Source organism: Paramacrobiotus metropolitanus, unplaced genomic scaffold (assembly GCF_019649055.1).
Source record: "Paramacrobiotus metropolitanus isolate TYO unplaced genomic scaffold, Prichtersi_v1.0 Parri_scaffold0000062, whole genome shotgun sequence".
NCBI lineage: Eukaryota > Metazoa > Tardigrada > Eutardigrada > Parachela > Macrobiotidae > Paramacrobiotus > Paramacrobiotus metropolitanus.
Genome location: NW_026570282.1, coordinates 677,000 through 690,766, shown reverse-complemented (window position 1 = coordinate 690,766; position 13,767 = coordinate 677,000). Strand labels below are relative to the sequence as shown.

The following is a 13,767-nucleotide window of genomic DNA, read 5'->3' as shown; positions in this document are numbered from 1 at the left end:
AAATGGTATTGGGATTTGGTATTGGTAATGGTATTGGTAATGGGAATCAAAATAATTGTTGGGAATGGTATTTCGTAATGGGAATGGGAATGGGAAAACGACTGATAAAATTGAGCAGGCGAAGCTGAAATGTTATTCGTTTCTTGCATAAAATAAATTTCAAAATACGAGTATTTATGCTCATCGTTTTATTTTTCCCATTTTCTGTTCTAACCTTTTATTACGGCTCAGGAAAACTGAAACTGGAACCTCTTTTTTGCAGAACTATTTGAAAACTATTGAGGTACTTACCCAAAAGGTGCCCGTTACGGTTTAGTAAAGTTACACTGCGTTATGACCTTTAGGTAATCTTACATAAAGTTGAATCTCCCATAGAGTTGTATGTTAAAAAGGTCCTGCCGAAGAATGTGGTTTCCTAGAACTCAGATCATTTTGAGCGAAACGTTTTTGTGCAAACGGAAGCTACGAAAAATACTTTAGTATACTGCCCTATTGCTTAATTTATAGTCCTCAACCTCCCACAATTTCCAAAATATGATTTAGTTGAAGCCTAGATTTTCTATTAAGTAGCTCGATTTGTGCGATATATAGAAATTAATCGATGCTGCGTGCACGGGGTTTTAATTATACATTTGAATATTATATCTATTGAATAACTTAGAATTTTACCTTCCATAATTTCATACTCTTTTGTTGCGCACATGACTGATTAAACTCAACCAAAATTTTGCAGCCGCCTTCGTAACACATGTTACCATTTGATAGCACCCAGTTTCTTGATAAGGCATCAAAACTCAGATTTCAAGAAAATGTTTCCCGGTTTGACTTTTGTTAACCCTGTCTGCGGTAGGATGGAGTGGTCTTGTTTTCATGGCATGTACAGACTACAGAGTGGAGCATTGATAGCACTGAACATGCATTCGAGAATACTTTTTTTAAAATACATATAGCTTAAGGTTTCAAAAATATCTGAGCACCAAAAAACGAGATTTTAAAATAAATTGGAAACGCTTTTTTATTCACAAATCCGTGTAATAGAAGATTTGAAATAAATAAATTAGCCGTGCACGCAGCCAACACCCGTGCAGAAATTCCGTGCCCGTAGTCAACACCCGTGCAGGCAGCAAAAGGTCAACCGTGCATTTAGCCAACGCCAGTTCTACCCGTGCATGCAGCTATAGTGTAAGAATTATTTGTTTGACTACTGCCTGGGCCCTGAATGATATTCGTGCTAAAGATCCGAACGTATTTATCGATATATATACATATTACGTTTGCTGGAGAAATCAATCACGAGAATATTTCTAATTTTGCCAAAATACAATAAAATTTCATCCGCAGCCGCTCATAAATTCTTCTGGGAGAAAGCCGAACATTTAAAATTTAAAAGTAAATGTCGGAAACAACTGCCAGTCTGCAGCTGTGGTTCGAACGGTCGACTACGTTGTAGTTCGCGAAGAGCCATCTGAAAGGGCCGAAAATATGGATGCGTTTTATACCGTCATTAAAAAGTGTTATACACACTGGGAAGAACTTGGTTGCGTGGAAATTTTCTAGTGCAGAGAAATGTTTCCGTATTGGAAAAAGAAATTATTTATATGAAAATACAAATTAAAATGGGTACCCAACACTGCCCATAAAAACCGACATCAGGGTGTGTTTATTTGATAAAGAGAACAAAATGGTGCTAACAATTAACGGGTTGGTAAAAAGGTAACAATATAAAAACGCGATGAATAAGGATGGCCGTAGTCATTTCCTAATATGTATTGCTTCTAAGTGATACCCTTACTTCGAATATAACAGGTAAACATAATGACAACAAGCATACTGTAATACCGTTATGCTGTTTTATCGGTCGTTTTCCCATTCCCATTCCCATTACGAAATACCATTCCCAACAATTACTTTGATTCCCATTACCAATACCATTACCAAATCCCAATACCATTTCCCAAATCCCATTCCCAGGGTTTATTAGTACCCGTTACAATGGTATGGCGTAAGTAGTGTAAACTGTAGTATTGTACAAACACAGACAGCTTCGATTGATTGATTTAATGTCCTTTGCAACGGGGCGGAAACCCCCCTCCAGGCAACAGACAAAAGTCAGCAGTAGACAGATAAAAGCAAAACATTATTGTGATTAGCAGACATGAGATAAGACAAAATGAAAACAGGGATAAAGTTTTATGCAGTGTGTGGCATGAAAACACATTAAACTTAAAAAAAAGAGACTAACGAACATCCAGGAGTCGTTTAGCGGCTGTTAGTGTGTTCCATTCGACATTCTCCAGCGCGTTCCGAAAGGATGTCAGTGACAGGTAGGCTTCCGTAGGAAGAAGCAGTTCATTCCAAAGGTCGACCAGATTATCCAAATGTGATCCACGACGTGACGCTACAACTGCTCCACAGAGCGTTGTTGTAGTCAGTTTAATAGGGCATGGATGGCGGAGGAGGCGGGTGGTTGCACGGGTGTGATCTGAAACAGATTCAAGCGCAGCAGACGAAATTTCCAATGGAGCTATTATTACTTCGCTTAGGGCAATTTTACCAAACTTTAACTTGTAAACGAATTCTAAAGCCTTTTTTAAGCGGCGATGACTCAGAGTGTCCCATTTAAGTTCAGCCAGCCGCTCAGGATATTTCAAAAGGTCATTTCCCAGACGTATTGATCTTGTGAAGCGCTTTTGACATGAAGCGCTTCGTTTAGATTTTCATCGTTTATAAAGGCTTTTCGGTTTCTTGCTTCCGAGTTCGGGCTATAATACAACGAAGAAAAAGTAATACGTAAAATTTTAACTAAACCAATCAGCAATCACCCAAATCTGGTGCGGGACACTCATGGAGCGAGTGAGTACACTGTACATCCGAAGTCAGTCAATTCACGCGTCTCACCGGCAGGCGCGACTACAGACCTTCCGCCACTGGTTGTCGCTTGATCCGAAATGCTTTCGCTACGTGTCATTTTATTACTGTAACCTGTAACCAGAACTTTAAGTACCACCAGTGCTCAATGCTCATGCGTTTATACGAAGTATCAGCCTACGATAAACGATTTATCGTAAATCTTGCAATGCTTATGATAAGGATTGCGAGGTATCTAATTTGTTAAGTTTCCTGCTACAGTGCTACTTTGAACAACATCTTTTGCAGTAAGTAGCGATGTTTTTTCGTCATAATTAAGTTGATTTGGATGATGGTGTGCAGCCTGTGTCCCCCTTGACTCTGTAAACTTGTTTGTGCATACAGACAGCGGCCGCCGCAGGTGCTCATCCGTACATTTGCATTTTCGTAGGGCTGCATATCGCTGGTTCCTCCCTCGGATAATTTGGCTTAGCTGACACCTTCACCATGGATGCGACAGCAGTATTGAAGGATTTTATGGCGGGAGGAATTGCCGCAGCCATTTCCAAAACGGCTGTGGCCCCGTTAGAGCGTGTCAAACTCATTTTACAGGTGCAGAAGGACTCAGCGCAGATCACGCCGCAGCAGCGCTATAAAGGCATGGTGGACGCTTTCATTCGTATTCCAAAGGAGCAGGGATATATCAGTTTCTGGCGTGGTAACTGGGCCAACGTCATTCGGTATTTCCCCACGCAAGCCTTGAATTTTGCATTTAAAGACCAATATAAGCGCATCTTCTTGTCGGGCGTTGACAAGGATAAACAGTTTTTCCGCTTCTTCCTGGGCAATGTTCTGGCCGGGGGTGCAGCTGGTATGACGTCGCTGGTTTTCGTTTATCCCTTGGATTTTGCCCGAACTCGGCTTGGTATGTACTATATAGTATATACAGAATAATATACTCGTACTGAATGGTTCTTTGCGAGAAAGTTCAGTTTGTCATTGCATAATAACCGGATTAACTGCTAATTATTCGTTATTGCGAATAATTGAATTATTATTTAATGTGACTATACAATTATACCGACTTATAGCGTAGAACTGGGACTTCTGAGTTAAATACATTATAGACGTATTTTCCGACCCCTCTTTCTGCTTTCAACAGTGTTTTTCGGAATTCGGGAATTGTCGCCATTTGTTGTGTAGCGTTATGTGATTCACATAAATTAACCTCAGGTTTTTGGAAACTTTAACATGAAACATACAAATATTTTGTTGCAAAAAGTTTTCAGCGGTATACAGTGGATCGGATTTGCATGGAATTACAACTGACTGACTGACTACGTATGAAATTAGCTGTTCTTTAGGCGTGGATGTTGGTAAAAACGCGGGAACTCGTGAGTTCACTGGTTTATGGGACTGCATGAGGAAAATCTACCAGACCGATGGCATTCGCGGCTTGTATCGCGGTTTCAACGTTTCCGTCCAGGGAATATTTATTTATCGAGCGGCATATTTCGGTCTGTTTGACACATCCAAGATTTACTTCAAGGAAGGCAAAGTTCCGATCATGCTTAATTTCATGATCGCCCTCACCGTCACGACGATTGCCGAATTCATGGCGTAATTCTGACCCAGCTACATTATTAGTACAATTTTCAGATTTTGTTTGTGCTTTAGGTATCCGTGGGATACCGTGCGACGACGCATGATGATGCAGTCGGGACGCAAGGAAATTCTATACAAGAATTCACTGGACGCCATGATGAAAATTGCCAAAAATGAAGGTTTCCCGGCATTCTTTATGGGCGCCGTGTCCAACATGCTCCGTGGCATTGGTGGCGCGCTGGTGTTGGTTATTTTTGATGAATTGAGACATGCTATGGAACAACAGCCAGGTGCGAGGAAGGTGGGCCATTAATTGGACACCGTGGGGAATGGATTGCTGTTTCGCATTGCCGCAATGATCAAAGTGTTCAGTTTGAGGAAGTTTTCTTATTGTATTTGATTCCATTGTCATAATGATTCCTGTACTACAGTTGTGTTTTAAGTACATACGTAATTCTGTCAATTTTATTTGTTAGATGTTTTTATTTTTTCACTTGTTTTACACTGATCAAGTAGAAAATGTTTACATTACTCACTATGACTTCCTGATGTAACTGTAACGGTCATTATAAAATTGTCATAAATGTTGTATAAAGCTCACGAGGTATTGGTAAATGGTAACTGTGACTACTGTAGCTCATGTTATGATAATATTTCAAGCCCTCTTCTTCGTACGATTGACTTGCGCACGCGTACTCAATTAAAAGCAACAAAAATCGAATTTTGTAACAGAGGAATCAGATGCTTAAAAACTGAATGTGGTAATTAAATGTCTACACGTGCGTGAAAAACCAGAAATACAGTAAGCATAAACTGTTCAATTTACTTACTAGTTACATTTAGTAGACTTTATGTTTATGCATTTTTATTGTCCGCTTTCTACACTTCTACAAAGTATGTATTTCGTCCAAAAGAAACAGTTTCCATTACCGGCACAGTGTACAGTAGTTGTAAGTACATACAGTGAAACCTGTCTATTACATACACCGGTAAATACATACACCTGGAAATTACATATTGATACGCGGAAAGTTTAACCGGCGTGTCCCATAGACTGTAATATAGCTCTGTGTAATACTTACACCTGGATAACACATACGGTTTTGCTTTAACCGAAGGTGTATTTAGTAACCAGGTTTCACTGTACCAAGATAGAGTTGCACAGGCAAATGCTGGACTAGTTGTGAAACATACACGTGTGACGTTACTTACTGAAGAGGAAATATTTTGAAAAGTATGTCATGGAAGATAAACAAACCGAAATTCCATATCCCTTGAAATTCTTGTGTGGAAGCTGAAAGGGTTTCCTATTCATAACGGGAAGAGTTGTGTAGGACATCTACGGCGCGCATTGTTTGGACGGCTGCTAACCATGCCGGTACAAACTGACACTCGAAAGTCAGTCGAGACTATAAAGCCACCCCTCCCATCTGGCAGCGAGCGCAGAATTTTGATCTACCATACTCGTAGCTGTGATGTGAGTTGGAAACAGCTGCGACTCCCTGTGAGGGGCAGAAAATTTCTCATTTCGGGCAGGTTATTTATGTTCACATAAACTTCCGATAAGTAATTTGTTTTATAAATTGTAACCGGTATTACTTATAAAAATATCTTTGCTTCGACGCTCGTGGAAGGAAGGCTTTCCAGGTGAGTACAACAGAAGTAATACCAAATTACCAACACTACAGTGGCTTCATATGCACTACGCTTCTGCTTTTACATGGGAATAATGGGTGCACTACAATACATAGGAGAAGTTACTATGATAGACTATATGGTGATAGTTATGCATTTAGGTTCTGGAAAGTGCAAGAGTAGCAAGACAACGCATTGCAGATATCATAAGTTGCAGAAGTCGATAATACGGAATATCGTGAGATGCAGCATTCCGCCACCTTTCCTTCGGATGTTGCGACAGCAGCCCAGTCATCCTCCGCTGTGCTGAGAAGATCTCACCGAGAACGATTTGTTGAGCATGATTTTGCTCTGTCAAAACGACTGGCATATTGCGGTCAACCGGTAGGATTATCCAAACCTTTCCTGCTTTTGCGGGTGCTTTGCCGCATTCTTGAATATTCAGGTAAATCTGCTCTTAACCTCTACGCACATCGAAATAATTACCGTTATGTAGGTATATGTACAGTATAAGAATTCAAAACACAAATAATATGACAAATTCATCGTCATGTCGAACGGTTCGACGTGTGTGAGTTATCTGCATGTGTCACTGCGAGATAAGGCTGCGCTCATGGATTGGATGCACGGAACCGTCAATACATGCCCACTTTAAGGCAACGTTGCATAAGTCTGCCGTATCGTAAATCTAGTCTCGACTAGATTTACGATTCGGCATCGTTGACTTATCCATGCAGTCTGCAGTTGTTTTAGGCCGCGTACGCAGTTCATCTATGGAATATCAGAATTATTATTAAAAATAACCTCTGCCATTATTATGAATCTTCATTAATTAATTGGAGCCTCAGCAGAGCGACTTCTTTTTTTGGCCAACAATTAAGTCTGAAATCAATCTAATTAGACAAATTGATTAATTTCAGTGCTAATTTGCATGAATATGTCATGTGGATATTCTGGCTATTGTGATATTGCATAGTAAAGTGCAACACGTTGTTCACCTGGCATTCAAATTAATTAATTAGTAAAATTTTCTAATTTTTGTTTCGCGTTCCTTATACAGTGCTCCGCGTACCGCATGATAAGTTTAATTTACCGTAAGTCAGGGCGCTCAAATATCGCAGCTGCAACGGTTGCTTCGGATGTTTTTTCTATGCATCATTCGTGATTACTCATGGGTTGCTGCCGTATCGTACGGTTAACGTTCGATAACTCGCCATAAATGAATTCTTATAGTATAGAAGTACAGTGTGTTGTGTTTTTGTCACTGTCAGGACACGGTGTGCCTTGGTTTCTTATCGCAGCCATCAAAGTCACGACGGCCATTCCTGCAGAATCCGTGCAATTTTGGACGAATTTGTTTTATGGTCAGTTGAAAGTACTTGCCCATCTAAAACATAATTTTTTCTTTTGTAATACTCCAGCAATAAATAAACAATATAATATCCATGTGTTGGTATCCATTTGTTGTTGTATCAAAGTAAGTTGTATGCACTATGCATACCGTTACTGACCGTGAGTTGCTATCGTATTTTTTCGTACGAATAATTTTGTCTTGAAATATTAAATTTGCCGTAATGTGAATCGTTCCTGTTTGTTTTGGCGCTGTGAGGTCACAATTTTTGTGTAACATTTCCCAGTTTTAGTTATTAATTGCAGGTTTCATCGGTTGTTTTTAATGATTTGAGGATCTTTGCTTTGACATAATTTTGTTCGGTACTCGTATTCAAAATAAGTAATTCTATGGTTGTCTAGTAGATTTTTTTCATATATTTTTTTGAAAGAGTTTCAAGTACGTATACGTTTTGATTTCCAGTGTTATTTTTACGAAAGTAGCGTTTGATTGTTTACCGTTCCAAAAATGTTTTTCGCTAACAATGCTGCAAAATTTTGTCAGAAAGGAATACATACGAAAATGGTTTATTTTATTCGTAAAACCGTGTACTTGTTTTGTAAATGCCCAAATCATACTGATTTCCTGTTTTTATGTTGTGAGTGCGTTTGTACTCGTACTATTGTACCTTTTTCTTTTGCAGCTCTTATCGTTGATATTCTCGTGGTTGCAACCACAAAAGCTGTTTTTCGGCGTGGACGTCCTAATTATGCCACGCAACTATCCCATGCAAAAATCAGCCCTGACCAGTTTTCCTTTCCTTCTGGTCATGCCAGCCGATCCGTAATGGTTGCTGTTCTTTTCTGCAGTCGGTGGATTTATGACCCCGTAGACAAAGTATGATAAAAAATGTCTGCGCCTTCCATTCGCTCAAATGTTCTTTGTAAAATGTCTTGGAGAAGTCAATCATGCGGTTTTGCTTACTGTTTTGCAGTGTTTAATAACGTTTTGGGCGTTGAGCGTTTGTGTTTCGCGGGCAGTCCTGGGACGACATTATGTGAGCGACGTATTTGCTGGAGCCCTTCTGGGAATCGTAATTGCTGCCTTATTCGAAACGTTTTTATGGCTGAAGCTGGACACATGTTTATGGCTTTTATGGCCGGTTCACGAGTATCTGTTCATTTAATATCTACTGATTCTAATGTAATGAAACATTTTGTGATATGGAAGAGTTCCCATTTTAATGCGACTTCATTTTTAGCCCACAATTATTGCACACATAATTTCGATGGTGGCATAACAAATTTGCTTTTCCGCATTTGTCCACTTCGGACCAGTGTAATTACTGATTTTTCAGAATAATTGTGTGCGACAAAACGAAAAAAAGAAGACGATCATGATCGTCGATCAACAATAATATTACATGGTTACAAAGGTTTTAAATCCACAAATCCATCGCAAAATGTACTTGGCGTACCAATTTGAACAATACGAAATAATAAAAAAAGGCGTGCTGTACTAGAATTTCTTGATACACAAAATCCAGATCATGACATGTTCACGTCGCTGCTGCGCTCTTCTTTTGCCACGTTGCCCGACCGATATTCATCCAGCTATAAAAACCATTCATTGGTAAAAGCACAAACTAGGCGCCAAAAAAGCCCCCAATTCATTTTTCAAGCACCCCAGTACTTAGTTTTGACAAAAAATCAGCACAAGAGGAGAGTGAACTTAATATAATGCGACGCAATTACTTCACGGTTCTATTAGCATGTGTTGCCACGAAGCACTGATTTGATTTCTGAACAGTATCCGATTCCTCACCTCACGATCGAGATCCTCTTGGGTCATCTGGGGTCGACCAGCATTTCGCGCGGCATTTCTACCCCGTCGGCCGCGGTTGTAACGCGATCCACCATAACCATTGTTGCTGTAAAGGACAATACATGACGTCAACACCGAAAATGCGATTAGCTCTGGGATTGCGCCAGACACAGGACAGATGGAACGTACTAGTTGCCCCTGTAACCATAACCGTACCCCTTGCGGAATGATGTGTAGGACGAGCCGTAATACTTGGTGTAATTTCCAAAGCGCGGCTTGGAGTATGATCCGTAATACGAATATGGAGAAGAATAGCTATTGTAATAGCTGTAGGGCGCATAATAGCGATTGTAACCACCTCCTGCAAAATGAGCAATAAATCGTATATTATTCTCCACAAAACAAAATCTTAATCCAAACTTTTTTTTGCGACATCAAAAACTACGGCATTTGTCATAAAATTTAGGGATAGAGGACCGTCTTAAAGGACCCTTCCATTGTTCACTTACGATAACCACCATAGCCAAACCACCGACGCCTGCCACGGCCCCGTCCAACCTGACCAGGATTATACGTGTTGTAGCTGGAGCGCTCGTTATTGTACGCCGATCCGTTGACCATATCGTTCTGACTGGCCGAAGTATAATTCTGTCCGCCCCAATTATTGTAGTTGTTAGCTGGCTGGCCCAGTCTCTTCAGGACATGCGGACGGCTGGGTTGCATCGAATACAGAGAATCGTTCTGGAGATTGTAATCGTTGCCCGTGAACCGCCGCGGTCCCAGTCGCTCCTGGATGTTTTTCGGGGGACTGTTGTTGTAGCCATTGCTCACGTGTCCAGGTCCAAACCGATCCAAATTCTCGGAAATGATGGCGAATCTGAAAGAAATAAATGCAAATATTTAACATACCCCAACACCATATTTTACAATCAGCCAAAAATTATTACAAAATCTTCCACTTCTCGTGTTTTGATTTAGCCCACCAGTAATCCCTAACATCTTTAATACATGAAATCGAAAAAATGGCAGAGCAGCTAATAATGGTTTCTTGCATGTATTGAACTGAAGACCAAGAAAATGTCGCTAGCAGCCTAGCAAAAACTGCTAATTTTGGCTGCATTATTTAGTCTTTGTTTCGTGAAAAGATCTGAAATGGTATTCCGTTAGTCGCAGTCTATCGCCAAAGCATCTGTAGTAATCAAGGGAATCTCAGCCAAATTCGAAGCAACTGCTATCTGGGAATTTCAGTTATGCCCATTCGAAGCTGAAATCAGTGAAATGGTATCCATTTCCCAAAGCAGTTCCCGAAAATATCCCATTCCATAGTTTCAGAGAGGTATCGTCGGAAATTTCAGCTCTTACGAGGTACTTATAAGCACGGAGATACTCCCAAGTGGAAAGTACTCCACAAGCCACAAGGTGTACGAAACAACAGCCATATCCTGATTTCCAGACCATGGTTCCCCGCTTCCTTGCGAACGCATATTGTAAAGTGACTTACCGCTCGCTAAGGTGTCGACCAGTTCCTCCAACGAGTACCACTTGGTCCGGAATCGTAATGTTTGCACCCAACGATGCCATTCCGCGCAGGTGCAGGCGGCAACACAGATGTGTTCACGAAGTAAGAAAGAACACTGCGTCGCAACCTAGAATTATGATTACCGTGTTATGACACGAGGAACTACTGCAATAGTAATACAGCAGTTCTATTCCCGTGTAAAATACCTTACAACTTAATTAACGTTTAATATCTCGTCCCTGCATCAATGCACAAAGTCACACGATACTGGCGCAGTGGCACTGCAAAGTTAAAAAGAACATCCAAAAATCAAAACAATTCAAAGGACCAACACGTTATAGCACTGCGGTATTACCAGCTGGGCCGCCACTACTTTGAAGAAATATTTCTGAAGGAGTGAAGGGGCTGCTTCTTCTGCACCTTCCTGATAACTCATAAGAATCTTACGATAATCTAGAGTTTAAATCCATGAAAAGCTGCAAACTTGCAAAGCAGCGAAATCAGATCTGCTTCAAAAAATTTTAATCCAATTTCCAATGGATGAGTTTCATTTTTTAAATCTGCAGCAGAAGACTGAAGCACTGGCTGACGTTATGGTGTGTAGGTTGTCTCAAAATGCCCATTTAATGATTTAAAGGTACTTATTTCACGGCTCAGGCGGTATGATAGCGTTCAACTCGTATGGAAACCGAACCGAATAAAATGTTTTTTTCGGTTGCGCTAAAAAGTTTTTTAAGTTTACTATTATGTTGATATTAAAACAAATACGCACGGCAAAAAAAATTTTTTTTCTTGCTGACTTATGTATTGTACTCATTGCGTACTTCGTAATACATTTAACAATAAATGCTAAGTGCTTGTGCATGATTTCAAGCGTTCATAAAGTGCTTTCTCTTGAACACCACTATCTACATTCGTAGAAGTATAAATAGTACGTATCACGTAATAAAATTTTATAAAAATGGTTGTTATTAGTAATGATGTTATTGTCAAGACGCATTTCAAATTTTTGACTTTGAAACTTTTGACAAAATTTTGGTCTAACTGTCAGAAATTACTGACTCGAACAATAACTCCCGGACACACCACTTGGTACGCACTCCAACCAACATAGCCACTTGTGAATTTTTATCATTTCCCATTATTTGATCATCACAGATTCACGAGAACCAATTCCCAATGATACGGCTGCAATCATCTTCTCTTTTTCTTCAATGTTTCACGTCCGGGTTGGTGTTGTTCATCGTCCTCCTCGTCGTTATCCTCGTCGTCCAGCTCGTCTTCTGCTTGGTCGGCCACCAATGCTGATATCCTGCCTTCCGTAATATAATCGACCAAGTTACGGCGCTGTGCCGCGAACATGTCGCAGAACACAGCGTACTCCTCCACGGTCACCTGGGCCAGCCGGGCAAACTCCGCATCGGAGGTGCGCACGATATCCCGCAGACTGGGATTCACCATGCTCAGACTCTTCCGCGTGCGATCTTTTACCTTCTTGAAGCCACCACAACGCGTGATAAATATATGCCGTTTGACGATATGTTCCAGCGGGTAATCGAAGACGCCAGCTCGCACCATGTCATCCTGCTCGAGACCCATTTTTGCTGAGATGTACTGGGCAATGTGCTCGATTTCGGAGAAATCCTGATAAAACACCTGAGGACATCTGGCTGCCAGCGTCTTTATTTCTTTGTTGGGAAAAAGGGCCGACAGCTCGTTAAGGCGCTCCCGGTGAGCAGGATCGCGAATGTCCACAGGGGATAGGGGCGTAGTGGAAGCCTTAATTTCCGTGCTGTTATCGAAATCAGGCTCAAGTCTTTCCGAACCTACAGACTCGCTACGTTGTCTTCTCCGTACAGAACTAATCCCTCGAACACAGTTCTTAGTACAACCACAGTTTCGGACGTAAACCAATGTGGAAGACCTGCGGGGAACGAACAACGTAATTATACAGAAGAACTTAAGAAATATCAAATGTGATTATTGAGATTAAAAATCATAAATGTGCGTAGAGTTCTATGCCGTTTTCAGCGACTGTACAGTCTGCACCGTAAATTCTCGACTCTCATGGTACCTACTGCTACCTACCTCCTTATAGACTGAGACAACTTGAAAATGGTCTTTAATCCCAAAGACATGGTTAATCGTTGATCATAAGGCGGAGTAGCTTAAGTTATTTTGACAAAGATATGGAACACCTTCCAGACCTCCAAAAAAGCTCTGAAAAATAATTTATAATTAGTACGAACGAGGGACGACTGACAGGTTCAAGAAAGATCTGTGTGAAGAACTGGCTGATTTGTGATAGGGTGCCAGCACCCGGGAAGACGTTACTTACGTACAGATATTTCGAAAGTGGACAAACTGTCCTGAAGTTAACATTAGCATTAGAAACTGCTAATTTTTATTGTGTTTAATTTTGTGTTTGTTTTTAATGAAGCGGTTGAAACTTGTGTCGCAACGTTTTTATTATCCTAAAGCCGACGATTAAGTAATCCTACCATAGCCAGTCGGCAGTTCTGATTGTGACTTGTGATTGTTTGCGCACTCGTAATATCATTATTAATTTGTATAAAATCTTTGTATAAATTCATAACAGTTTAATGTATATCTTCATTTCTAAAAAAAAATTATCTGATATGTGGTTCTTTCACAGTTTCACCGCTTTGTTACAGTCAATACGAGTAGTCATTTTGTTCAGTCTTTATATAGGCACATTTATATAGGATATTAACTTGTGATTGTTGCTGGGCGGAAGAGGCGACAGGTACGAATTTATTAAATTAATGTAAATCAAAATGCCGCCTTGCACGTCCAGCTACTGTATATCAGAAAACGTATTTTAGCCTCATAGCCTGCACAATACATACGTAAATGATTGTCGAGTTGCGGATCCAAAGGCGATTGTTAATATTTGTTCATAGAAGTTGAAGCGTTGCGAGATGATCATCCGACTAGTCTTACGTCAGCCTGCTGTTCACTAGAGTCGCCTAAATTATTACAGTAC

At 40.5% G+C, this 13,767-nt stretch overlaps 4 protein-coding genes across 10 annotated transcripts; 2 read left to right on the top strand and 2 right to left on the bottom strand.

Annotated features, from left to right (window-relative positions):
• The first annotated feature begins 2,170 nt into the window (after positions 1–2,170).
• On the top strand, positions 2,171–5,048 carry LOC129593538 (ADP/ATP translocase 1-like). 2 transcript variants are annotated; one of them, XM_055489901.1, is made up of 4 exons: positions 2,171–2,324; positions 3,299–3,772; positions 4,212–4,467; positions 4,525–5,048. In XM_055489901.1, the coding sequence occupies exons 2-4, from the start codon at positions 3,355–3,357 to the stop codon at positions 4,763–4,765; spliced, it is 915 nt and encodes a 304-aa protein (XP_055345876.1). In that variant the 5' UTR covers positions 2,171–2,324; positions 3,299–3,354; the 3' UTR covers positions 4,766–5,048. The 2 variants fall into 2 exon arrangements, with proteins under 2 accessions (XP_055345876.1, XP_055345875.1); XM_055489900.1 differs by lacking the exon at positions 2,171–2,324 and adding an exon at positions 3,000–3,155.
• Positions 5,049–5,950: 902 nt separating this feature from the next.
• LOC129593570 (polyisoprenoid diphosphate/phosphate phosphohydrolase PLPP6-like) lies at positions 5,951–8,846 on the top strand. 3 transcript variants are annotated; one of them, XM_055489956.1, is made up of 5 exons: positions 5,951–6,099; positions 6,305–6,532; positions 7,359–7,451; positions 8,121–8,314; positions 8,412–8,846. In XM_055489956.1, exons 2-5 carry the CDS (start codon positions 6,331–6,333, stop codon positions 8,601–8,603), a joined length of 681 nt encoding a protein of 226 aa, XP_055345931.1. In that variant the 5' UTR covers positions 5,951–6,099; positions 6,305–6,330; the 3' UTR covers positions 8,604–8,846. The 3 variants fall into 3 exon arrangements, with proteins under 3 accessions (XP_055345931.1, XP_055345932.1, XP_055345930.1); XM_055489957.1 differs by having other exon boundaries at positions 6,289–6,532; XM_055489955.1 differs by having other exon boundaries at positions 6,249–6,532; positions 8,412–8,845.
• Positions 8,644–11,845, bottom strand: LOC129593452 (putative uncharacterized protein DDB_G0282133). Of its 4 annotated transcripts, none has more exons than XM_055489778.1 (7): positions 11,116–11,354; positions 10,972–11,041; positions 10,743–10,887; positions 9,751–10,118; positions 9,431–9,602; positions 9,242–9,347; positions 8,644–9,030 (listed from the first exon to the last, which is right to left on the bottom strand). In XM_055489778.1, exons 3-7 carry the CDS (start codon positions 10,820–10,822, stop codon positions 8,965–8,967), a joined length of 792 nt encoding a protein of 263 aa, XP_055345753.1. In that variant the 5' UTR covers positions 10,823–10,887; positions 10,972–11,041; positions 11,116–11,354; the 3' UTR covers positions 8,644–8,964. The 4 variants fall into 4 exon arrangements, with proteins under 4 accessions (XP_055345753.1, XP_055345752.1, XP_055345755.1 ...); XM_055489777.1 differs by having other exon boundaries at positions 10,967–11,041; positions 11,116–11,353; XM_055489780.1 differs by having other exon boundaries at positions 9,458–9,602; positions 10,967–11,041; positions 11,116–11,351.
• Positions 11,826–13,006, bottom strand: LOC129593453 (transcription termination factor 4, mitochondrial-like). The gene is made up of 2 exons (XM_055489781.1): positions 12,849–13,006; positions 11,826–12,684 (listed from the first exon to the last, which is right to left on the bottom strand). The coding sequence occupies exons 1-2, from the start codon at positions 12,896–12,898 to the stop codon at positions 11,955–11,957; spliced, it is 780 nt and encodes a 259-aa protein (XP_055345756.1). The 5' UTR covers positions 12,899–13,006; the 3' UTR covers positions 11,826–11,954.
• Between the last annotated feature and the right edge of the window lie 761 nt (positions 13,007–13,767).

What these genes read in the sequence shown, in the direction of transcription:
- LOC129593570 (XM_055489956.1), top strand. Translation starts at nt 6,331, where the DNA reads ATGCAGCATTCCGCCACCTTTCCTTCGGATGTTGCGACAGCAGCCCAG. An exon ending in TTGGACGAATTTGTTTTATG is followed by an intron (nt 7,452 to 8,120) that starts GTCAGTTGAAAG and finishes TTTCTTTTGCAG; the next exon opens with CTCTTATCGTTGATATTCTC. An exon ending in TTTATGACCCCGTAGACAAA is followed by an intron (nt 8,315 to 8,411) that starts GTATGATAAAAA and finishes ACTGTTTTGCAG; the next exon opens with TGTTTAATAACGTTTTGGGC.
- LOC129593452 (XM_055489779.1), bottom strand. Translation starts at nt 10,822, where the DNA reads ATGGCATCGTTGGGTGCAAACATTACGATTCCGGACCAAGTGGTACTC. An exon ending in TATGGTTACAGGGGCAACTA is followed by an intron (nt 9,348 to 9,430) that starts GTACGTTCCATC and finishes TGTCCTTTACAG; the next exon opens with CAACAATGGTTATGGTGGAT. An exon ending in AAGAGGATCTCGATCGTGAG is followed by an intron (nt 9,031 to 9,241) that starts GTGAGGAATCGG and finishes TGGTTTTTATAG; the next exon opens with CTGGATGAATATCGGTCGGG.
- LOC129593538 (XM_055489901.1), top strand. Translation starts at nt 3,355, where the DNA reads ATGGATGCGACAGCAGTATTGAAGGATTTTATGGCGGGAGGAATTGCC. An exon ending in TTTTGCCCGAACTCGGCTTG is followed by an intron (nt 3,773 to 4,211) that starts GTATGTACTATA and finishes GCTGTTCTTTAG; the next exon opens with GCGTGGATGTTGGTAAAAAC. An exon ending in ACGATTGCCGAATTCATGGC is followed by an intron (nt 4,468 to 4,524) that starts GTAATTCTGACC and finishes TTTGTGCTTTAG; the next exon opens with GTATCCGTGGGATACCGTGC.
- LOC129593453 (XM_055489781.1), bottom strand. Translation starts at nt 12,898, where the DNA reads ATGTCTTTGGGATTAAAGACCATTTTCAAGTTGTCTCAGTCTATAAGG. An exon ending in TTGTCTCAGTCTATAAGGAG is followed by an intron (nt 12,685 to 12,848) that starts GTAGGTAGCAGT and finishes CGTTCCCCGCAG; the next exon opens with GTCTTCCACATTGGTTTACG.